This window comes from Somniosus microcephalus, chromosome 2 (assembly GCF_052327205.1).
Source record: "Somniosus microcephalus isolate GS21.2 chromosome 2, FLI_Smic_1.0, whole genome shotgun sequence".
NCBI classification, from domain to species: Eukaryota; Metazoa; Chordata; class Chondrichthyes; order Squaliformes; family Somniosidae; genus Somniosus; species Somniosus microcephalus.
The window spans coordinates 41,961,091-41,986,721 of NC_140988.1; the positions used below are offsets into that span (position 1 = coordinate 41,961,091).

Below are 25,631 nucleotides of genomic sequence, written 5' to 3' on the forward strand. Positions count from 1 at the left end.
GCCAAAATTATTTAATTGACTTTAAATTTGGTTGTGTTCAGAGTTGCGTCCTTGAGGCAGACAGAACTCCGTCCCCACCTTATTTCCCCTGGTATCATAGCCGAGCAGGAAATTATTCCAAAGATTAATTGGCTTACTGCCTTCAAAGGCTCTTCAGCCTACTTGATGTGTATGTGCCCAGTGCCATGCCATCTGCAGTAGAGTCATTTTGTATGTGACTCTGTTAGTCTTGCAGGCTTCTGCCCCCTAAGGGGAAAAATAGGTCAAAAACATGGCCCCAAATCAATCTGATGGTTGGGAAAAGTAATTCCAGAGGGTGATGTCAAGAGTAATATGTTTATCTCATCTTAACATTTTTATTTTAATAATTGTCTGCTTGGCTGACCACAAATCTAAAATGCTATTTTATGTCTTTATTCCCCTTACATCTTATTATGCCCCTGGGCTAGTACTTATTAGCGTTAAATTGAAGTAGAACAATAAATGAGCATCAAAATTAAGAAAATAATTATGATTAATATTTTTGCAGGCAGAATAGTCTGATGACAGAATGTCATCTAGTAAGGGCAGAAGCTGATCTGAGAAGTCACTGATTACTGTTTTCATGGAAAAATGGATGAAAGTGTGGAATTTGATTTGCAAAACAAATTCCCAAATTTCATGTAATAAAAACACAGTATGACTTGTCAGTGTAAACCAGTGGCCCTGCTGATGGGGTTGGCACCATAGCTTTTGAAACTAGCCTATCTATGACAGCAGAATAGTCACTTGTGTTTCAAAATGCTGCTCTTTTTCATGTTAATAAGTAACTATATCATAAAATCTAATATTTAAAGGAATGAATAGAAGCAAGAATATTTCAACACAATATATGCATTGTTCAGGTAGGGTCTGGTTGAAACAAATGTGATTAAAGGGATATGTGAACTGAGCAGGCACATGGGATTGGGACTACTGTTGCTGTGGAGGATAAATATCAACAGACTGGTCGGGCTGTTTCCATGTAGTCATTTCGATGTAAAATAACCAACTATTTAGTGTTTATGATGGCATATTCCCCGAGTTTTAACTTTTAATTTTGTTTTACTTTACCAAAAGATCATTTTTGGAGTAAATAAATTCGTACAAAATGAATACTTGTTTATCATGAATTTTAAATTACCAGTGTCAATTATCCAACTTAATAAAGACAGGGGGAATGAACGCTAAGGGAGGAGACCAAATGTTTAAAGTACAGTTTTTTTGCTTAGTTAAGCATTTTCTAAGTCATTAACTTTATGCTTTATCCTTAAACAATTTCCGGAAGAGCTAAACCCCGTGCAGAAGATCAGGTATCAAGTAAAGGGAGCAGGTTAGGTTTCAATTATTCAGTTCTAAACACCCATTCGGTTGAAATAAGACCGGCAGATCTTTAGCAAGTCATTTCTGGCTCGGGTTTAGTGGTTAGAACATTGTTCGCTGTCCGGTCAAACTTTGGAAGAGTGATATGGATCAAGCTGAGAGTCCAGAAGAGGACGGCGCGTTCACCACCATTTCTTTAGCTGATGATTCGGGTAAAGTCGAGTTAATGAGTAACTGGTAACTCAAAGTATAGGGGAAATGGATCAGCTTTAGTGGTTGTTTACATTTTCTTTCTGATGCTTCGAAAATTAATTAATATGTGGTTTGGTGGTTTTTTTTAATCGGTCCATTTTGCTTGCATTAGATATAGGGCGGTCTGCACATTTAGTGTAGAAATCATTAGTTCCAAGAATCAGATCAAAAATGACAAGAAAAATAAATTAAAAATGCATCGTATTCTCTTGTAACCACCTGTTTCTGTAACAATTTTGATGCAGTTAAGTGTGCTTCTCCTTGTATTGGTGACCCAGATGATGATGATGAGACTGTGTTTAGGCCTCACTTTAGCTGCTCTTGGTATTTAACCGAGCAGCAATGCTCATGACAACCTTTTGACTTAAGTCAACTGTCCTTCCCCCCCCCCCCCCCCAAAATTATATTCACACGACTTTAATTGTGAAGATATAGGTGGAAAATTATTTAGTTTGTTGGGGGGAAATATTGTCTTTTTTTAGTGTGGGTTAGTTGGGAGAAATGTTTGGGGTGTTGCAGTCGTGACGTGATAATGTATTTGTCTAACTTTGGTTCCAAACTGTAACCGGGTTGAGTTAACTTGATGGGAGGGGAAAAAATGTTGCTTTTTCATTTAAAAACAATTAAAATCAAAATTAATAGTTTGTAAACTCATGAGCTGTGTTTCTTTTTTAAAAAAAAGTGGCATCCAGTTAATCATCTCTGAGTAAGTTTGGCTTTTCAATGTAAAGTATGCTTGTGCCACGTTTTTCATTACAGTTGGACTTTACTGGCTAGAAGAAAAGTTTCCGAAAAGCGTGCTCTGTTTTTCTGGCTGAGTATCTGGTGCGTTTTGCAGTGAAGAGGAAGCCTGTCTCTTACCCAGATGAATGTGTGTGTGTGTGTCTGCCTTTGCCTTCCTGTTTGTGCGACTCTCCCTCTGGTGGCCAGTCCCTGGAAATCTTTCGCTTTCTCAATCTGTACCGACTCGACATTTTATTTTTCCACACCCCTCCCATTCGAACACCGATCCGGCAATACCTGGTGCCCCCCCAGAAGGTAAGCGTCCGCTTCGTGTCGCCCTCCCGGCTAGGCAGCAGTAGGCCCTCACTGTTCGCTCCCGACCTAAACGCATCCCTCTCCTCTTCCTCCTCCTTCCCCCGCCTTCTGCAGGAGCGGCTCTTTAAAAATGCCGGTAGTGCTGTGGGTAGGGTAGGCCTTATTCAGCCTGCAGACCCAGAGGGAAAATCCGATACAGGCAAACCTCCTAGAAGGATATGGGTTATGTAGAATGCAAGACCCGCCTGCGATCTCTAAAGAGAGAGAGCAGTCCTGTCGGATCTGAACAGTGGCTGAGGATTTAAACTGGTTGCTGTGTGTCTTCCCCAAATACCTATGTTTTATGTATGTTCTAGTTTCAATGGTTATGTAAAAGGAAAACCATGTCTGGTTTTAAAAACCTGGTACAGTTAAATCCTGGCCCTATTTTATTTTAAATTTAACAAAAAAAAATACATGTTCTTGCTGACAGTTTGAACACCTGATAGTGTGTAGTGTTTTATTAAAACCTGGAAATTGGGTGTTCAGTCAGCTTATCCAGTGAGCAGCTGAGCCATACAGACCAAATAAGGCCCCAGGCTCCATTCTCTGTCTGTGCTGTGAGTTGATCTCGGCCAAGTCAATACAATTGGTCTCAACTCCTGGGACAGGGAGGAAAAATCGGCCATTGCTAGTGCCTGGAAGTGCATTTGGACAAGAGCCTCCAACACTCACTTACCTTAAAGGCACACGTAAGTAACTGTGCAGGAGGCACCCAGTGCCTATAGAGCACCATCCCCATCAAGAGTTCATACTATCATGAGTGGTGGGAGGTGGGGTGGGGCTGGTGGCGGGGCAGAGAGAGAGAGGAAAAGGGGATCCAAAAAAAATCATACTGGAAATTTTACAGGGATATGTGTAGTATGCTAGCTTTGCCACCTGTGGTGTTGGGATTAGAAAGAGCAAGAAATTCCTGAGATCCTTTGAAATTTCCAGTGCCCAACTAGGAACTTTCAGCGTCGACTCGTCCTCCATGTGGCCCTCCATGGCTGACATGTTCTAGCCAAATGTATGATTATACAGTCGAACATTGCAAATCTGAAAGCTAATCTGAACAGACCAGTAATCTGCCCCCTGCTGACTTTATGCCCAGTACATCCCTTCCCAATGGTGGCTGGTTCCTGCTAGTTTTTTGGGCTGTTATACTTTCCTAATATTCCCTCATTGCCCACTCCCTCAAATGTCCAATTCTGGCTGTAAATTTTTCAAACTATCTTCCTCCACTGTCATTCTGGTTCTAGAATTTGTGGCAAGCAGAAACATATCAGGACTCAATCGATCTATTCCTTAAGGATTGAAGGGAACCGTCTCCTGAGTATTCTCTTCAGAATAAACAGAAAATAGGCATTTTCTCAGCAAATCAGTTATTTTCATGCTTCCTATATGTTTGTAGTACAAAATAAATGCTTTGCAAGTTATATGTTCAAGATAATCAACAAACTTAAGCAGTCTAATCCATCAAGCTAGAGGGTGTGTTTTATGCTAAATTAATAATTCAAAATGAAATTAGTTTTCAATATTTTTGCAACATGCTTTAGTACTGAAGAACTCCTGTACCATATATAAATGCTAGACTTTATATACAGACCTCCCCATCTTCCTTGCATGTAGTACTGTACAGTCTTTCCAAGATTTCTCCATTTTAAGTTGTTAACTCTGTGTTTTCTCTGATACTCCTACCGATGAATGAATTAACCTAATCACCCTATTCTAAAATAAACAAGCAATGCAAAGTTTCACTTGTCACACATTCTATAATGGAAACTTGACATTTCTAATTGGCAGCTAATTAGGTGTTAGCTCTCTACATAAATGCATTTGAACAGATTTAACATTAGCAGAGGTTCCATTTTAAAAACCAGGACTCCTGTGTTCCTGGATGACCCCGAGCTTCCGGTCGCCTGTCATTTTAATTCACCGCCCCATTCCCACTCAGACCTCACCGTACTCGGGCTCTTACATTGTTCCACGGAAACCCAGCGTAAGCTCGAGGAACAGCACCTCATCTTCCGATTAGGCACTTTACAGCCTTCCGGACTCAATATCAAGTTCAACAATTTCAGATCATAACCTCAGCCCTTATTACATTTTTGCATATTTTTTTATCCACATCTTTGTTTTGGCCCTTCACCCCCCCCCCCCTTTCTCTCTCCCACATGGCAGCTGTCTCTCATTCTGCCAGCGCATTTCACACCTAATCTAGAGCCGTCTTTTGTCTCCACTAGTCCTATCACCATCTCGTCTCGTTTTGAATACCTCTTAATGTCTCTTCACTTCTCTTTTGTTCTCTCATCCCCATTTCCCAGCCCCCAAACTGGCCTCTTAATCTGTTTCATTTCCTGTGCTTTTTCAGTCTTGACGAAGGGTTTCGACCGGAAACATTGACTCTGTTTCTCTCTCCACGGATGTTGCCTGGCCTGCTGAGCTTTTCCAGCATTTTCTGTTGTTATTTCGGATTTCCAGTATCCGCAGTATTTTGCTATCCTCCTGTGTTCCTGTCAGCTTACTGACCTGATTTTGTTTTATACTAGGGGGGAATAGCGCCACTGAATACTACTTTCTTTCCAGTGTGAACTTGTGGGCAATGGTTTCCCTGACTGTCTGAGCTGTTGCCTGGCAGGAGAGGCATTAAAATTACTACTGATTTTTTTTTTTTTAAAGGTTTTCGCAACCAGTTTTGGTGGAGCAGCTAGCGAAGGGATTAACATTGTTTTATGGAGGAGGACAGAGAGGCGTTTGCGAGACACATGTGGGAGGGTGGAAGCAGTGGTCAGTTTCCTAGCAGCAGAATGTGGGAATGGTAGCTGTTCAGTGACTCAGACAAACGGCTCAATGATATGGATTCAAGCGGACTCAAATTTCAGGCAAAATTAGCATTTAAGTTTGATGTCCATGTCACTTTTGGATAGTTGCTGTAATAGCTTTTCCAGTTGTATTTCTAAACTTGTGATACTATTTTTGTAGATAACATAATCTCTACACAAAACCCCAATCTGATTCCAGAAGAGTAAATGTAACATTTATATAAATATTATTTTGCTATGTGTTGTTTTTTGTTTAAAACTTGTACCTGTGAGGAGGAATCATAACTTTAATCAGTTGACCAGCCTATTCTGCCCTGCTGTGTCAGATCCTGAAGCTGGAATAGCCACTTGCTGGCAGTTCTGCTGCAGGCATCAGCAGAACAACTTTCTTTTCCGTGTAAGAGCTGATGTAGTCGATCTCTAGTAGGCAGTTGGTGAGCAATTTTAAAAAGTTGTGATTTTTCTTTTACTTCACTGCTAGTTGATTCACTTTACTCTCCCATCTGAGAGAAGTATTTTATAAAATACTTTTATTACCTTCTGAATAGATTAGGTTTCTGTTGCCACTTTGCTTATAGAGCCAAGGAGCTATATTGATTAGCACTTGTATGATTTCAGCTCCTATTTGGTTTTGAAAAGTGAATTTTTGAATAAGCAAAATCCACTATTTATATTTTATTTTTAAAAATAACATTTTCCCACCCCTTTTTTTGTGGAGGTGTTGACTCATGTCGGTATGGCTCCCTGAGAGATGGCAGACTTTTGGTAACTTCCCAGCTGGCATTCTTCATGGTTTGAGCCTAGGCAGAGTGTGTTGACAGGCTTTTTGACGTTAGCTGAATAATCCTGTTGTCACCCGATACCTCTAAACACACACTTTCCAGCAGGAGTCATTGGGTAGTGATCAGGAGTGGGGACTGTTGTTAATTCTTTCCCCTCCCTAATTTATGGGTGCTCGCTTCAACTGCTGTTCCAACTGATACTGGGTAACGGCACTCCCACCACTGCTTAGTGCAGAGATCTGATAATTTAGCAGAGACTAGGGATTAAACCTGGGACTTTCCTCCTCTGTATGGCCTGTAGCTATACACGGTGGTATATTTACCAACTGAGCATTTAGAGGAGCTGATGTAAAATCATTTGTATCCAAAAAGATTTTTTTTTTCTTTCCTTTTAGTGGATTCTGGATCAACCATCTCTGATTCAAAACTCGACAGTGAACTGTTCACAATGAATGCAGATATGGAAGGTATGATATAAAGTCTACATTGGGCTGCTATTGTTTTCAAAGTGCAATCCTCTCCTCTTGTAATTTACTTCCCCAATGAGAAATGCATTTACTAGTGATTCATTCATCCATGCATATTCTTGCAAGGGTGAAAGGAGAGGGGGGAAAGGAAATTCATTCAAAGCCAGCTGATATCCTGTGGCATTCACTGACAAAAAAAAATTACCTTTCTGTGACCGCGTCATCAATCTGACCCCAGCATGGACACTGATCCATGGAGTTGTCGGTGGAGGGAAAGATTGAGTGGGAAGTCAGAACTAGCAGCTAGCTAGTGAACCTGTGGGCAGTTACAGTGAGCGGAAGAGGTCAGCGAGAGAGAAAGAGACTGGTGACCTTGAGCTCCCAAAGCCAACAACACCTATGACTTTGAGCCAGTGAGTTCCAGGCAGAAGCAAGCCTCTAGATCATCTACCTCTGTAGGGGGTGGCTAAAGGTTCTTATTGATCAATTGGTACAAGTGTAATGGTGCCATGATGATTGGTCCAATCAGATCACTAGAAGGCAACATACCTGAATGGGCCGATGGAAGAAAAACAGACTTGCATTTATATTTTATCTCCTAGAAATGTCTCTGTGATTGACATACTATTCATTACTTTGCAGTGGCTGTTATGTAGACCAACACAGTAAGGAATTTTGCACTTCACAGGATCAGATAAACAGCAATGTTGGTTGAAGGAGGAATTTTGCCAAGACACTCCTTGCTCTACATAAGAAATAGGAGGAGGAGGTGAAATAGGAGGAAGTGTAGGCCATATGGCTTCTGGTGCCTATGCCACCATTCAGTAAGATCATGGCTGATCTTCTACATCAACTCAATTTTCCTGCCCTATCCCTTGGTTCCCTTAGTGTCCAAAAATCTATTGAGCTCAGTCTTGAATATACTCAACGACTGAGCATCCACAGCCCTCTAGGGTAGAGAATTCCAAAGATTCACAACCCTCTGAGTGAAGACATTTCTTCTCATCTTGGTCCTAAATGGTTGACCCCGTATCCTGAGACTACAACCCCTAGTTCCAGACTCTCCAGCCAGAGGAAACAGCCTCTCGGAATCTACCCTGTCAAGCTCGCTTAAGAACTTTATATATTTCAATGAGTTCATCTCTCATTCTTCTGAACCCCATAGAATATAGGTCCATTCTACTCAATCTCTCCTCATAGAACAACTCTCTCATCCCAGGAATCAATCTAGTAAACCTTTGTTGCACCCCTTCCTAAGGCAAATATATCCTTTCTTGGGTAAGGAGACCAAAACATAGTGTGGTCTCACCAAAGCTCTATATAATTGTAGCAAGACTTCCTTACTCTTATACTCCAAACCCTTGCAATAAAGGCTAACATACCATTTGTCTTCCTAATTGCTTGCTGTACCTGCATATTAACTTTCTGTGATTTGTGTACAAGAACACCCAAATCCCTCTGAATACCAACATTTACTAGTCTCTCAACTTTTATTTAAAAAAATTCTGCTTTTCTATTCTTCCTACCAAAGTGAATAATTTAATATTCCCCCACATTATATTCCATCTGCCAGCTTTTTGTCCAATCACTTAACTGGTCTCTATCCCTTGGCAGCCTTTTTGCATCCTCCTCATAGCTTACTTTCCCACCTAGCTTTGTATCATCAGCATACTTGAATATATTCCACTCAGTCCCCTCACCTAAGTAATTGATTTAGATTTGTAAATAGCTGAGGCGCAAGCACTGATCCTTGTGGCACTCCACTAGTTACAACCTCCCAACCTGAAAATAACCCGTTTATTCCTACTCTCTGTTTTCTGTCTGTAAACCAATTCTCAATCCATGTTAATATATTACCCCCAATCCCACGAGCACTTAATCTTGTGTTAAAATCGCCCTGGCTCTTAACTGTCCGAAAGCTGCCATGATCGCAACATCTGCAATTTTTGTGTAGCACCTTCTGAAAATCCAAATATACTACATCCACTGGTTCCCCCTTATCTACCCTGTCAGTTACACTTTCAAAAAAATTCTTAATCGATATTTCAAACATGATTTCCTTTTCATAAAACTGTGTTACTTTGCCTAATATGATTTTCTAAGTGTCCTGTTATCACATCCCTAATAATAATAGATTTTAGCATTTTCCCTACTATTGATGTCAGGCTAATTGGCCTATAGTTCCCTGTTTTCTCTCTCCCTCTTTTCTTGAACAGTGGGGTTACATTTGCTACCTCCCAATCCATGTGGACTGATCTAGATCTAGAATCTAGGGAATTCTGGAAGATCAAAACCAATGCATTCACTATCTCTGTACCTACCTCTTAAAACCCTAGGATGTAGGCCACCAGGTTCAGGGGATTTGTCACCTTTTAGTCCCAATAATTTCTCAAGTATTATTTCTTTACTAATAATTACTTTACTAATAATTACTTTAAGTTCCTCACTCTCATTAGACCCTTGGTTACCCACTATTTCCAGTATGTTTTTTGTGTCTTCTACTGTGAAGACAGATACAAAATATTTGTTTAACATCTGTGCCATTTCCTTATTCACCATTGTAATTTCTCATGTTTCTGCCTCTAAGGGACCCAAGTTTACTTTCGCTAATCTCTTCCTTTTTACATACTTGTAGAAGCTCTTACAATCTGTTTTTATATTTCTTGCTAGTTTACTCTCATTCGATTTTTCTCCCTCTTTATCAATTTCTTGGTCATCCGTTGCTGATTTTTAAAGCCCTCCCAATCCTTAGGCTTGCTACTCGCCCCCCCCCCCCCCCCCACGCGAATAGGCTGCCTCCAATTCCATGTGCTCTCATAGGACATAGAAACAGGAGTAGGGTATTCAACCCTTCAAGCTTGTTCCGCCATACAATGAGATCATGGCTGATCTGCGACCTAACTCCATATACCTGCCTTTGGCCCATATCCCTTAATACCTTTGGTTAACAAAATGCTGTCAGTCTCAGATTTTAAATTAACAATTGATCTATTGCCATTTACGGAAGAGAGTTTCAAGCTTCTACCACCCTTTGTGTGTAGAAGTGTTTCCTTATTTCACTCCTGAAATATCTGGCTCTAATTTTTAGACTATGCCCCCTAGTCCTAGAATCCCCAACCAGCGGAAATAGTTTCTCTCTATCTACCCTATCTGTTCCCCTTAATATCTTGAGAACTTCGATCAGTTCACCCCTTAACCTTCTAAAATCTAGGGATTATAACCCTGATTTGTGTAATCTCTCCTCGTAACTTAACCCTTGAAGTCTGGGTATCATTCTGGTAAACCTACGCTGTACTCCCTCCAAGGCCAGTATATTCTTCCTAAGGTGTGGTGCCCAGAACTGCTCGCAGTACTCCAGGTGTGGTCTAACCAGGGTTTTGTATAGCTGCAGCATAACTTCTACCCCCTTGTATTCTAGGCCTCTAGATATATAGGCCAGCATTCCATTAGCCTTTTTGATTATTTTCTGTACCTGTTCATGACATTTTAATGGACCTCCACTGTTTTTAGCTTTTCACCATTTAGAAAGTACCCTGTTCTATCCTTTTTAGGTCCAAAGTGGATGGCCTCACATTTGCCTATATTGAAATCCATTTGCCACAGTTTTGCCCATTCACTTAGTCTATCAATATCCCTTTGTAATTTTATGCTTTCATCCACACTGTCTACAATGCCGCCTATCATTGTGTCATCGGTAAATTTGGATATATGACTTTCTATGCCATCATCTAAGTCATTAATAAATACTGTGAATAGTTGAGGCCCCAACACAGATCCCTGTGGGACACCACTAGTCAGAACCTGTCAATTATCCCTACTGCCTGTCTCCTGGGACTAAAAGCTGATAAATCCACAGGGCCTGATAATCTGCATCCCAGAGTACTAAAAGTGGTAGCCATGGAAATAGTGGATGCATTGGTTGTCATCTTCCAAAATTCTATAGATTATGGAACAGTTCTTGCAGACTGGAGGGTGGCAAATGTAATCCCACTATTTAAAAAAGGAGGGAGAGAGAAAACAGGGAACTACAGACCGGTTAGCCTAACATCAGTAGTAGGGAAAATGCTAGAGTCTATTATAAAGGATGTGATAACAGGACACTTAGAAAATATCAACGGGATTAGACAAAGTCAACATGGATTTATGAAAGGAAAATCGTGTTTGACAAACCTACTGGAGTTTTTTGAGGATGTAACTGGTAGAATAGATAAGGGAGAACCAGTGGATGTGGTATATTTGGATTTTCAGAAGGCCTTTGATAAAGTCCCACATAAGAGGTTAGTGTGCACAATTAAAGCACATGGGATTGGGGGTAATATACTGGCATGGATTGAAAATTGGTTAACAGACAGGAAACAGAGTAGGAATAAATGGGTCTTATTTGGGGTGGCAGGCGGTGACTAGTGGGGTACCGCAGGGATCAGTGCTTGGGCCCCAGCTATTCACAATATATATCAATGATTTGGATGAGGGAACCAAATGTAATGTTTCCAAGTTTGCTGACGACATGAAACTAGGTGGGATTGTTAGTTGTGAGGAGGATGCAAAGAGGCTTCAAGGCGATTTAGACAAGTTGAGTGAGTGAGCAAATACATGGCAGATGCAGTATAACGTGGATAAATGTGAAGTTATCTACTTCGGTAGGAAAAACAGAAAGGTAGAGTATTATTTAAATGGTGATAGATTAGGAAATGTTGATGTACAAAGGGATCTGGGTGTCCTTGTACACCAATCACTGAAAGCAAACATGCAGGTGCAGCAAGCAGTTAGGAAGGCAAATGGTATGTTGGCCTTCGTTGGAGAATGAAGTAGTTGACTCCGAGACTAGGGTCCTGAATTTAAATAAAGGAAACTACGATGGTCTGAGGCGCGAGTTGGGTAGGAATGATTGGGGAATGTCACTCAAAGGGTTGATGGTGGATAGGCAATGGCAAACATTCAAAGACCGCATGGATGAACTACAGAATTTGTTCATCCCAGGTTGGCATAAAAATAAAACAAAAAAGGTGACTCAACCGTGGCTAACAAGGGAAATTAGGGATAGCATAAGATCCAAGGAGAGGACTTTTAAATTGGCCAGAAAAAGCAGTAAACCTGAGGATTGGGAGCAGTTTAGGATTCAACAAAGGAGGACAAGGGGATTAATTAAGAAGGGGAAAATAGAATATGAGAGTAAGCTTGCAGGGAACATAAAAACTGACTGTAAAAGCTTTTATAGATATGTGAAGAGAAAAAGATTGGTGAAGTCAAGCGTAGGTCCCTTGCAGTCAGAATCAGGGAAATTTATAATGGGGAACAAAGAAATGGCAGACCAATTAAATACATATTTTAGTTCTGTCTTCACAAAGGAGGACACAAATAACCTCCCAGAGATGTCGAGGAACATAGGGCCTGATGAAAGGGAGGAACTGAAAGAAATCAGTATTTGTAGGGAAATGGTGTTAGGGAAATTGATGGGATTGAAGGCCGATAAATCCCCAGGGCCTGATAATCTACATCCTAGGGTATTTAAGGAAGTGGCCCTAGAAATAGTAGATGCATTGCTGATCATCTTCCAACATTCGATGGAATCTAGAACAGTACCCATGGATTGGAGGGTAGCTAATGTTACCCCACTATTCAAAAAAGGTGGTAGAGAGAAAACGGGGAATTACAGACTGGTAAGCCTGACATCGGTAGTGGGGAAAATGCTAGAGTCCATTATAAAAGATGTAATAGCAGAGCACTTGGAAAACAATGACAGGATCGGACAAAGTTAACATGGATTTACAAAAGGTAAATCGTGCTTGACTAATCTACTGGAATTTTTTGAGGATGTAACTGGTAAAATAGATGAGGGAGAACCAGTGGATGTGGTGTATTTGGACTTTCAGAAGGCTTTCGATAAGGTCCCGCATAAGAGATTAGCATGTAAAGTTAAGGCACATGGGATTGGGGGCATGGTGTTGACTTGGATGGAGAACTGGTTGGCAGAGAGAAAGCAAAGAGTTGGAATAAACGGGTCTTTTTCCGAGTGGCAGGCAGTGACTAGTGGGGTACCGCAGGGATCGGTCCTTGGACCCCAGCTATTCACAATATAAATGATCTAGACAAGGGAACTAGATGTAATATCTCCAAATTTGCAGACGACACAAAGCTGGGTGGGCGTGTGTGCTGTGAGGAGGATGCCGAGAAACTCCAGGATGATTTGGACAGGTTGGGTGATTGGGCAGAAGCATGGCAGATGCAATATAATGTGGATAAATGCGAGGCTATCCACTTTGGTTTCAAAAACAGGAAGGTAGATTATTATCTGAATGGCAATAGATTGGGAGAAGGGGAAATGCAACGAGACCTGGGTGTCCTTGTGCACCAGTCGCTGAAGGTAAGCATGCAGGTGCAGCAAGTGGTTAAGAAGGCAAATGGTATGTTGGCCTTTGTAGCGAGAGGGTTTGAGTACAGGAACAAGGATGTCTTGCTCCAGTTGTACAGGGCCTTGGTGAGACCACACCTTGAGTATTGTGTGCAGTTTTGGTCGCCTTATCTGAGGAAGGATGTTCTTGCCATGGAAGGAGTTCAGCAAAGATTCACCAGGCTGATACCTGGGATGGCAGGAATGACGTATGAGGAGAGATTGGGTCGATTGGGCTTGTACTCGCTGGAGTTTAGAAGAATGAGAGGGGATCTCATTGAAACTTATAAAATTCTGACAGGACTGGACAGACTAGATGCAGGAAGGATGTTCCCGATGGTTGGGGAGTCCAGAACCAGGGGTCACAGTCTAAGGATAAGGGGTAGGCCATTTAGGACAGAAATGAGGAGGAATTTCTTCACCCAGAGAGTGGTGAACCTGTGGGATTCTCTACCACAGAAGGCAGTAGAGGCCAATTCATTAAATATATTCAAGAAGGAGTTGGATATATTTCTTAAGGCTAAAGGGATCAAGGGGTATGGGGAGAAAGCAGGGACCGGGTACTGAATTTGGATGATCAGCCATGATCGCATTGAATGGCGGAGCAGGCTCGAGGGACCGAATGGCCTACTCCTGCTCCTATCTTCTATATTTCTAAGTTACAAGAGGATTTGAGTACAGGAGCAAGGATGTCTTACTACAGTTATACAGGGCCTTGGCGAGACCACACCTGGAGTACTGTGTAGTTTTGGTCTCCTTACCTAAGAAAGGATATACTTGCCATAGAGGGAGTGCAGCAACGGTTCACCAGACTGATTCCTGGGATGGCAGGACTGTCGTATGAGGAGAGATTGGGTCGACTAGGCCTGTATTCACTAGAGTTTAGAAGAATGAGAGGGGATCTCATTGAAACGTATAAAATTCTGACAGGGCTAGACAGACTGGATGCAGGGAGGATGTTTCCCCTGGCTGGGGGGGGGTCTAGAACGAGGGGTCACAGTCTCAGGATACAGAGTAGGACATTTAGGACTGAGATGAGGAGAAATTTCTTCACTCAGTGTGGTGAACCTGTGGAATTCTCTACCACAGAAGGCTGTGGAGGCCAAGTCACTGAATATATTTAAGAAGGAGATAGATAGATTTCTAGATGCAAAAGGCATCAAGGGGTATGGGGAGAGAGTGGGAATATGGTATTGAGATAGAGGATCAACCATGATCATATTGAATGGCGGAGCAGGCTCGAAGGGCCGAATGGCCTACTCCTGCTCCTGTTTTTCTAAGATTTTATGTTTCTATGCTCAGCCAATTCCCTAACCAGGTCAATGATTTGCCCTCAGTTCTGTGGGCTTCTACCTTAGTTAGCAGTCTCTTATGTGGGACTTTATCAAATGCCTTCTGGAAGTCCATATAAATAACATCCATAGACGTTCCCCTGTCCACTACTTTAGTCACCTCCTCAAAAAATTCAATGAAGTTTGTCAGGCATGACCTACATTTCACAAATCCGTGCTGGCTCTCTCTGATCAACTGAGAATTTTTGGTGTTCAGTCACCCTATCATTAATTATAGACTCTAGCAATTTCCCGACAACAGATGTTCGGCTAATTGGTCAAGAATTCCCTGGTTTCCCCCTCTCACCATTAAATAGCAGAGTGACATGCACCATTCTCCAATCTAAAGGAATGGTTCCTGAATCAAGAGAACTTTGCAGATGCCCTAACTATAATCTTCCAATGTGCTTACCTACTTCCTTTAAAACCCTGGGATGGAAACCATCTGGTACTGGGGATTTGTCACTCTTTAGTGCAATTACTTTCTTCATTACTTGCGTTAATTTTATTGAGTCCCTGTCCCTGATTCAATATTAGTTTCCTTGGGATTTCCAGCATGCTATCCTCTTTTACTGTAAATACTGACACAAAGTAACTATTCAACATGTCCACCATTTCCTTATTATCATTGACAATATCACCAATATCAGTTTTTAAGGGGCCCACATTGCTCCTGACTACCCTCTTTTTCCTAATATAATTGTAAAAATTCTTGGTATTGATTTTGATATCCCTTACAAGTTTCCTTTCATACTCCCTTTTTGTAGCTCTTACTATCTGTTTTGTGACCCTTTGCTGTTCTTTATATCTTTCCCATTTGCCAGGATCTGTGCTACGTTTTGCATTTTTGGATGCTTTTTCCTTTAGTTTTATTTTGTCCCTCACCTCTTTAGTCGTCCATGGCTGGGTTTTCTTGGCAAGTAAAGCCCTTGCGCCTCAGGGGTATAAACTGGTTCTGTATCACATTAAATTCTTTTTGGAACAACTCCCACTGATCTTCTGTCATTTTACCCATTCACAGAGTTGCCCAGTTTACTGTGGACAGTCTCTGCCTCATCCCATTGAAGTCGGCTGTACCTAAATCTAGAATCTTAGCTGTTTCGCGTTTCTCCCTTTCAAGTGCTATTTTGAACGTGACCGTGTTATTGGATAAATGTTCACGCACTGTTAGGTTGTTAACTAAATCTGGCTCATTACTAAATCTAATATGGCTTGCCCCCTTGTTGCCTCTGGGACATATTGTTGTAGAAAACTATCCCGGACACACTCAAGAAATTCACTACCTTTCTGACAGGTGCTAGTCTGTTTATCCCAATCTATATGAAAGTTAAAACCACTCTGCTGTTGCTACACGCTTGTCTAATCTCTGCATTTATACAATCTAGCACTTCACAGCTGCTACCAGGGGGCCTATACATAGCTCCCACTACAGTCTTAAATCCTTTCCTGTTTCTTAATTCTACCCATAAATTCTACCCATAAAGTCTCCACTGCCTGTTTACCTCTCTTTATATCCTCTCTTCTCATTGAAGTGATTTCATCCTTAAACACTAAGGCTACTCCTCCCACTCTGCCATTTTCCCTATCTTTCCTGTAGACCTTACAACCTGGCACAGGAAACTCTTTTTTACCCGGGACCGGCGTGGTGCCGGTTGATCAAAAAGTCCGGATTACAGAGAGGTATACTTACTAAGGTACGAGAGCCCCGTACACGGCCACAGATCCAGGCGTCCCTGTTGCATGGCAACAGTTGCAGGAACCCCGGTTACATGGCCACAGATCCAGGAACCCCGGTTACACAGCCACTAATATGAAGTAAAACTTACCTGAACCTACTCCTGAATTTTGACGGTTAAGAGATTTCCGGTTATTTAGGTGCCGGTAAAAAGAGAGTTTCCTGTATATTTAATTCCCAGTCCTGACCGTCTTCCAGCCATGTCTCAGTAATGGCTACCATGTCATACCCTCCAATTTGAATTCGCGCCTGCAGTTCATTCAATTTATTCCTTATACTCTGTGCGTTTGTACAAAGAACGCTTACTTGGGCCACACACCCTAGCCTGTCCTTCAGCTCTAATGTTTTACTCGCTTGTTTCTTACTTCTCTCTCCTGGTTTAATTGCTTTACATCTTTCAGTTTTCCCTTTAGCTGTAGTGCCTAAAGCACAATTTCTGACTGTTACTCTACTCTCTTTTTGTTTGTTTTTGAACTACTATTTGTACTACAATTTCCAACTGAGCCCTCCCCCCTCCATTTACTAGTTTAAAGCTCTTGTGACTGCCCTGTTTATCCTTTCCGCTAGGACCTTGGTCCCAGACCGGTTCAGTGGAGCCTGTCCCAACGGTACAGTTCCTTTCTGTCCCAAAACTGGTGCCAGTGCCCCATGAAATGGAACCCCTCTTTCCCACTCCACTCCTTTAGCCACGTGTTCCATTCCCTAATCAGTTTATTCCTATACCAATTTGCACATGGCTCAGGTAATAATCCGGATATTATAACCCTTGAGGTCCTGTTCTTTAATTTAGCTCCTAGTTCCTGGTACTCCCTAAACAGGACCTCTTGTCTACTCTTCCCTATGTTGTTGGTCCCAACATGGACCACAACGATCAGATCCTCCTCCTCCCTCTCCAATATTCTTTCAAGCTGGTTCAAGATGTCCCTCACCCTGGCACCAGGTAGGCAACATACCATGTGGGACTCTCGATTCTGCTTATAAAGGATGCTATCTGTCCCCCTAATCATAGCATCCCCTACACTACATTATGCTTCCTCTCCTCCTCCTCCTCCCCTCCTGCTCCAAAGTGCTTCTGACAGTCTTTATCCTTATCCTCACAGGTAGCAAGTACATTGTACTTGTTGAATAGGATCAGTTTCTGTGGATCCTCGTTCCCTTTCTTACCTGGGTTCCCCTTACTCTGCACACTATCGGGCACACCAACCCCGTTCTGATCCTGCATCTCTCTACGAGGTGTGACCGTGGTCTGGAGCAAACTGTCCAGCTACTCCTCCTCCTCCTCCATTATGTGTCAGTGTCTCCAACTGTCACTCTAGCTCAATGACTCTGAGCTGGAGAGATTCAAGACAGAGACATCTGCTGCAGACATGTTCACTTGGACAGTCTCGCTGTCCACAATCTCCCACATATTGCAGTCTAGACACACAATCTGCTCTGCCATATCTTAGTCTAACCTTATTTTATTTATTTAATTGGTTAAAGTCTTTATTCAAGATTATTTATAGTTAATTAGTTTAACTAGTTAATTTATTAGTTTAATAAAGTGTGTTATAGTTTCCCGCTCTTAATTTAAGCCACTGTCCTAGCTTAGAGAGAAGGAAAAAAAAGTGTGGAATGCCTTCTGGAAGTTCAAAGACACTCCCTTATCTACCACATTAGTTACCTCCTCCAAAAATTCAACTAGGTTCATTAGACATGACTTGCCCTTTACAAATCTACGCTGGCTCTCTGATCAGTTCATGTTTTTTCAAGTGCTAAGTCACTCTGACCCTAATAACAGATTCTAGTAACTTCCCCAAAACTGATGTTGGATTAATAGGCCTATAATTTTGTAGCTCACCTCTCTTACCCTTCTTAAATTTAATGGAGTGACATTTGTCAATTTTCCAATCCAAGAGGACAATTCCTAAATCGAGAGAGTTTTGGCAGATCGTGACTACAGCATCTACAATTTTCTCACCTTTTTTTAATACTCAGGTCCTGGAGTTTTGTCTTTCTTTAGTCTCATTATTTTCTCCATTACCATTTTTTAAACTTGTATTAAATCTAGTGAGATCCTTCCCTTGATGTATTTTTACTTTTCCTCGTATCTCTGGTATTGTATCCTCATCCTCTACTGTGAAGACCGACACCAAGTATTTAGCAAGTCTGCCATTTCTTGACTTTTTTCAAATACAAAATCGGACCTTTCCCCGATGTGTACAGTTATGTTAATGCTCTATTTTCCAGAACTATTAATGGGGCACAGATGACAGCAAGGGAACCAGCACGTATTACAGATCTACTTCCAATGGAAGCAGTTCTGTAATATAAATGGAGTATAAGGCTTATGACCAAGTGAGCTTGATAAGATCCAACGTTTTTGGCTATTTATTTTGGTGTCTTTTATAGTTCCTTTTGGATAGCTGTATAGTGTGGATGGAGCCTATGGAATACTATCAAATTGGAGGTAGGAGCCTCAAATAGAGTTTTAAGTACTATTAATTACCCTAATTCAACTATTTTACTTGGAAACATTAATGAGAATAGGATATCTGAATTCATAATCAAAAACATGTGGAGTACCTATGGAAGAATAATTCCTAAAATATTTTGAACGAGATGTATCACGGGATTGGGGGTAATATTCTGGCATGGGTGGAGGATTGGCTCTCTAACAGAAAGCAGAGAGTTGGGATAAATGGTTCGTTCTCAGATTGGCAACCAGTAACTAGTGGTGTTCCGCAGGGGTCAGTGCTGGGTCCCCAACTCTTTACAATCTATATTAACGATTTGGAGGAGGGGACCGAGTGTAACATATCAAAGTTTGCAGATGATACAAAGATGGGACGGAAAGTAGTGAGTGAGGGGGACATAAAAAACCTGCAAAGGGACATAGACAGGCTAAGTAAGTGGGCAGAGATTTGGCAGATGGAATACAATACTGGAAAGTGTGAGGTTATGCACTTTGGCAGGAAAAATCATAGAGCAAGTTATTATCTTAATGGCAAGAAACTGGAAAGTACTGAAGTACAAAGGGATCTGGGGGTCCTGGTGCACGAAACTCAAAAAGTTAGTATGCAGGTGCAGCAAGTGATCAAGAAGGTCAATGGAATGTTGGCTTTTATTGCTAGGGGGATGGAATATAAAAACAGGGAGGTATTGCTGCAGTTGTACAAGGTATTGGTGAGACCGCACCTGGAATACTGCATACAGTTTTGGTGTCCATACTTAAGAAAAGACATACTTGCTCTCGAGTCAGTACAAAGAAGGTTCACTCGGTTAATCCCAGGGATGAGGGGGTGGTCATATGAGGAGAGGTTGAGTAGATTGGGACTCTACTCATTGGAGTTCAGAAGAATGAGAGGCGATCTTATTGAAACATATAAGATTGTGAAGGGGCTTGATCGGGTGGATGCGGTGAGGATGTTCCCAATGATGAGTGAAACTAGAACTAGGGGGCATAATCTTAGAATAAGGGGCTGCTCTTTCAAAACTGAGATGAGGAGAAACTTCTTCACTCAGAGGGTGGTAGGTTTGTGGAATTTGCTGCCCCAGAAAGCTGTGGAAGCTACATCATTAAATAAATTTAAAACAGAAATAGATAGTTTCCTAGAAGTAAAGGGAATTAAGGGTTACGGGGAGCGGGCAGGAAATTGGACATGAGTCTAGGTTCGGAATGGTCATGGCCCTGTGGGTAGTGGAGTGGGCCCAGGGGCCGTGTAGCCTGGTTCTGCTCCTACTGTGTTCTAATTCTGTGTTAGATTTCAGGAGATGGTTTTATTCCTGTTCCTGGCTGGGGTGGAGATCGCCTTTACAGAAGGTAAGTACTGTAGAAAATATAGGGACAGAGTGATCTCCTGGAAGAATTTCGATCGCCTAGATGGGTCGGAGAGGAATTTCCCAGATTTTTTTCTCCCAAATTGGCCATTGGGTCTTTATCTGATTTTTCGCCTCTCCCGGGAGATCACATGGGTTCGGGTGGATGCACAGTGATAGAAGATTTGAGGTTAGGATCAGATCAGCCATGATCTTATTGAATGGTGGAGCAGGCTCGAGGGGCCGATTGGCCTACTCCTGCTCCTATTTCTTATGTTCTTATGTAAAAAGGCATCTAAATGAAAAGTGCTACACCTGTTTGAGCAGGCCAACCGCCAATCTGCTGTGAGGCCTCTGCTATTGCTGTTGTAGAGCTGACTGTTAAGATGTGTGTGAGAGCAGCCCAGAGTGACTCTCTTTACTTTCCCTTTCTGTGGGGAAAATTTTAACTTCTTCCTTCTCCACCTCAAATGGCATTCTTGAGAATGGAAGCTTATAGTTGACATGAACTTATGTGCTGGACCCTAATTTTAAACTCTTCTTGTAGCTTTACAAATTCCTTCATCAGAAAAATAAATTCTTAGATACAACACAGAAGTAGATGTGCTGTAGGCACTGAACCTAGTGTAAAATAAATAAGGTCTGAGAATGTGGCACAAGGCTATAACACTTTGTGTGGGGTTTGAATGATTGATTGAGGAATCATCTGAGTGTTGCAGCCTTCAACACACTTCCAAATTTTTATATAACCTTTTTTTAATATAAAAATGTCATGACATGACCACTAAAGTGTAGTGTGGGTCCTTGTGTGATGGAGTATGTGTGGATGCCATTGTTGCATTGTGATCTTTTTAATGGGGTTAATTGACTCGTACAGTACTGCTGTAACAACTAAAGTATTCATTTTGACTTTAAATAAACGTGGCGAGGAAGTGTTGTAACTTTTAATGTCATAGCTATGAAGGTCAGTGCTTCAGTCTTTCTATTAATAGGGCCAATTGATGTCTGAGCACCTCTGCTCCCAGTGAATTTGAAATTGTAGCCATGTATTCAGGGAGGTATGTAAGAGAATACTGACCAGAAAGCAGGTACTTCTAATTGTGAGGGAAATTTGGAATAAGTCACACGGGGTCATTCTTGCACACATCTTAATGTCCAGACCAAGAGCTGCATTCTTGGGAATCCTTTCATCCAGTCAGTACTTGAAACCTATCACCTCATGTGCAGTGATTGTTGCTATGTGGGCAAAAGAAGTGTGGGAGAAAACTTCAACTTTTTTTGAGGCAGTGCAACCCAGTAATTAATGCTCGGCCTCGTCCACTTCAAGCAATCTCGTCTATGCTGAGGAATGTATGATACATAGGCCCAAATAATTAGCAATTGTTCACTTAGTATAAGTGAAGTTTTTCTCCAAACCTGCCACAGTAGTATCATCTATACGAAGGAATGTAGCTAACGGCTAATAGCTACCATTTACACTTATTAGCTGCCTCTTGGCCTAGCATATTATAAGACTTTGGCTTTCACCTTGAAAGCATCCTAACTGATAGCTATAGAGTTGTTCATAATTAAAAAGGGGGGAGGAAAAGAATGAAGGCAACATTTATTTTTAAACTGGCTTTTAATGTGTTGGACAGTGGTTTTTTGAGCCTGTTCTACTTCATGTTTTCAGAGTCATGTGTTTTTGATTTTTAACGTTATGTAATCTTTCCATCAATTCTAGTAATTGACCCCGAGAACCAAGTGGAATTAGAAGAGAAAACACGACTGATTAATCAGGTTTTGGAACTTCAACACACTTTAGAAGGTAAATGAATTTGTTTAAATGCTGAAGTGAATGCTTTTTATACCTATGGATAGGTGCTACCTATCTGCTTGTAATCGGCAGGAGTCTTGTGTGTAAAGTTTTGTTCTCTCACCTTGCCGTCTCAGGATTGTGATCTCTGGCCTCTGTGATTTTTGGCCTTTCTATTACTTTCTGTTCCTCTCCAGCAAGACAAAGTGAGACAAGAGACTACACGTGCAAAAACCACAATCAAGTGGTCTGTAAAGAAAAAGGGGGTAAACTGGATAAGAGAAGAATATTTTAACGCCACTTGGCTATCTCTAGCTTGTGCGTCAATGTTTGTAACCATTTGTTCTTAATGCAAAGGAACACCTCCAATATACAGCTTGAGACTTTGTCACATCTGAGGATTTATCCAATGTAGGTGGTTGTGATTATGGTACAAAATTGACATTCCAAGATAAATGTAGAAATATTTCTACTTGTGCATCCTTTGGTAAAATAGAAGGCACTGTGGCGGAGCCACCAAGAGACTCAGGGCAATTAGTAATAATCCCTTTAACTACAGTGTAGTGCAGCTGTGGACTGCACCTTTAAACTGTCTGTTAACTATACTGTATGTACTCCTGCACTCTGTGTGATGATGTCATGACGCCGATCACGTGACCGCCAGTGGCGCGAAGAACGCGATGACGTCAGCTTCCAGAACCTTCCAGCAGTCGTCGAGTGCCTTGCAACCTGAACAGACCTGTGTACATCTTCTCCTGTAGTTTACTAGCTAACTTCATTGTTTATTAAACTTTGTTATTTTGATTCACTGAGTCGAACTCCATTATTTGGATAGGAACCTCCGTTCCTACAGCACTGTATTTGACAGAGCTCCAATGGACAGTTGATATTGCAGTGAGTCTGACTGTGTGTTTTACTAATGTTCTTTGGCAGCCAAATGGAGAGCAAAATTCACAGTTAACTGTTGACATCACCTGAGACTAGTGGAAATTGGAGACCACAAAATGGAGAAACCATATGAATGGAGTGACTTGGGGGTTTCTCTTTTTCTTTTTTGGAAAAAGAAGAACCTTTGGCATTGTTGCTTTCATTTTTATTCTTGCCTTTCTCTTCCTTCCCTTCCTAGCTGAAATGTGAAAAATACTGGTTTCATTTTATAATCTGTGTAGTTTGGCTGGGTAGAATTGGCAAAGTTTACTTCTGTACCAGTTTAAAAATATCGGTTGGTACTGTTGAACTGAGATTCCATAATTTACTGTGTTTTATATTCCAGTGATCAAGTAAGCCTTAGTATTGTTCTTTTGCTTACTCAGAGTTGTCTGCACGTGTGGATGCTGTAAAAGAAGAGAATCTGAAACTAAAGTCTGAAAATCAAGTTCTTGGACAGTACATAGAAAATCTCATGTCCGCTTCTAGTGTTTTCCAGACAACAGACACAAAAAGCAAACGAAAGTAAGGACCAGTTTGATTTGGTCATCAGATTTGGCAGTATGTCCATTAAATGTTCTCTTTCTAGAATGCCATGATCTGCTTCAGTTTCTTGGATGTTATGATTAGTAAAACATGACTGGCCTGGAATAAACACTTGTTAAAACTGTTGCATCTTTTTTTCCTTTTTAAATTGACCTCCATGGCCTGAATTCATCCAAAGATACATTTTAGAAAACTTTATTGAACATAGCTTGTTGCCCCTTGTTAACATGTTTACACTTGGTAATGTGTTGTAACGTAATCCTTCAAACCCAGTAACCTCAAAATGGTTCCATGATTAACTTGACATTTGTTTGGAGGGGCAGTCTATAAAGGGCTGCTGCAGCTTTAATACTGATTCCAGGATTTCCGTACAATTTGTATGTTGCTGTTGCCCCTAGTTTTAACTTGACCTAGACGCAAGGTATATAGTTTAAGAAAAAAGTGCAATATAATAACACTAGAAAAGTGAATTGTCTTAACTTTGTATATGCTGATCAGCAAATGCCTTCTTTGTGTATAGTGATATGCCTATAATCCTACATTTTCCGATATGTATTTGACATAATAAAACATTAGCTTATTTTTTTAAGCTACAAGGTTACGGTGTCTATTTGAATTCAAACTAAATGCATGATGTTGTTCCCAAGAGGTGCTGTTTAAAATTTCTTTTGCCCCCTTTTTCCAACTTCCCACCACCACCAAAGGGAAAAACCCTGAACAATTAAACGTTTCATTGTTTCTGGCTGAATTTGAGGCAGATATCTTTTACTGCATCACCAAGTTAAAGTTTGAGGAATGCAATAGTTTATTAAACAATCTAGTGGATCCCCTGTGGTATTTCCCTGGAGAGGGTGCACAAAAGATTTACAAGGATGTTACCAGAGCTGCGAAGTTATACCATTAGGAAAGGATGAACCGGCTGCGACTCTTTTTTTCTTGAAATGAGAAGGCTGAGGGGGTGACCTAATAGAGGTCTTTAAAATGATGACGGTTTTGACAAAGTAGACACAGTTTGAGTGTTTCCACTTGTGGTGAAGAGCAAAACTAGAGGTTGTCAATATAAAATAGTCACCAAGAAATTAAATCATGAATTTAGAAGAAACTTCTTTACCCAGAGAGTGGTGAGAATGTGGAACTCGCTACCGCAGGGAGTGGTTGAAGTGAATAGTATAGATGTATTTAAGGGGAAGCTATCTCCGCATATGAGGGAGAAGGGAATAGAGGGTTATGTTGATAGAGTTGGATGGGAGGGGGCTCGAGTGGAGCATAAATGCTGGCATGGACTGCTTTGGCTGAATGGCCTGTTTCTGTGCTGTATATTTATCTGACCTTGAGGCTACGGCTTCTCACACAGGCCTCCAATGGAAAACATTTATCACCGGTATTTCAAACATCGAAATGCAATTATATAGGCAAATTTAATAATTTTCTTGTAAATTTGTGCCTTTCACACCAACTGTTACAAATCATATTTCCAATAATAAGTGCTCAGTGGAGAAGCCAAGATGGCGGCCAAAAAAGTATTTGGTGGGAGTTGATTGGTTTGTCTTGTTTTTGATGTATTGGTAGCTATTGCTGACTGCCCGTTTTTAATTTTGTCGTTTTTCAGTTTCATAGTTTTGTGGCTTCCATTCCTGTTTGCCATTTGTTTGGTAGATTTCCTACTTGTTCAGTTGCAATTTGTTGCTGTTTTATGATTGATGCAATGTGACAAATTTGCATATAGACATGTGATGTATATTATTTCACAGCTGGGACTTTGGTTTGTAGCCATGTCTGACCTGCCCACCTTAAATGAACTGAGTTTAGGACATCCGAATTCAGTTACTGCCAGCTGTTGTTTAAAGCTCAAAGTTGCACTAAATTAGCAAACCCACTCAATGAACGACAAGGATTGAGAAATTAAAGAGATAGGCCTTGAATTTCCGCTTTGGGTGCAGTTGGGAAATTGCATCCAAAATGCATTTGAAATGGTGCTGTTTTTCCGATTTGAAGTTATGGTTCAAGTTTCTACCCAAACTCATTTGCATACTGCCGAAGGTAAAATTTCCCATGAATCAGCGGAACAGAGCAGTGTAAACCAGCATGATCGATTAGTGACTGAGAGCACTGGGGGAGGGGGTCATATAAAAGCCACTCTATTTTCTTCAGTGTGAGGCTGAAGACTAAAAGGTAAGAGGACACTCCTCTCTCTTTCACTCTCTGTAAAAAAATGCCATGTGGCCTGACTTATCTGATTTGATTTTTAATGCATTAGTTTTAAGAGCCATAGTGAGTGATTTCAATTTGAGCAGGGTGCAAATTAATTTACTTTCTCTGCATTGGCTACTTTACTGAACTATATATGCCAAGCAGTCTGAAAGTATATTATAATTTTCGCGTCCT

General features: G+C 41.1%; 1 protein-coding gene across 11 annotated transcripts; it reads left to right on the forward strand.

Annotated features, from left to right (window-relative positions):
• The first annotated feature begins 1,336 nt into the window (after nucleotides 1-1,336).
• LOC147122671 (short coiled-coil protein) lies at nucleotides 1,337-23,847 on the forward strand. Of its 11 annotated transcripts, none has more exons than XM_086008787.1 (5): nucleotides 1,337-1,351; nucleotides 6,652-6,723; nucleotides 18,572-18,629; nucleotides 21,702-21,785; nucleotides 23,087-23,847. In XM_086008787.1, exons 2-5 carry the CDS (start codon nucleotides 6,709-6,711, stop codon nucleotides 23,227-23,229), a joined length of 300 nt encoding a protein of 99 aa, XP_085864913.1. In that variant the 5' UTR covers nucleotides 1,337-1,351; nucleotides 6,652-6,708; the 3' UTR covers nucleotides 23,230-23,847. The 11 variants fall into 11 exon arrangements, with proteins under 11 accessions (XP_085864913.1, XP_085864867.1, XP_085864895.1 ...); XM_086008769.1 differs by lacking the exon at nucleotides 1,337-1,351 and adding an exon at nucleotides 2,347-2,418; XM_086008759.1 differs by lacking the exon at nucleotides 1,337-1,351 and adding an exon at nucleotides 2,542-2,631.
• The last annotated feature ends 1,784 nt before the right edge of the window (nucleotides 23,848-25,631 follow it).

Bases quoted from the DNA above. Each gene is read 5' to 3' on its own strand.
- LOC147122671 (XM_086008731.1), top strand. From the start codon at position 2,463: ATGTGTGTGTGTGTGTCTGCCTTTGCCTTCCTGTTTGTGCGACTCTCC. The intron at 6,724-21,701 runs GTATGATATAAA...CATCAATTCTAG, and splicing joins AATGAATGCAGATATGGAAG to TAATTGACCCCGAGAACCAA. The intron at 21,786-21,970 runs GTAAATGAATTT...GTTCCTCTCCAG, and splicing joins ACTTCAACACACTTTAGAAG to CAAGACAAAGTGAGACAAGA.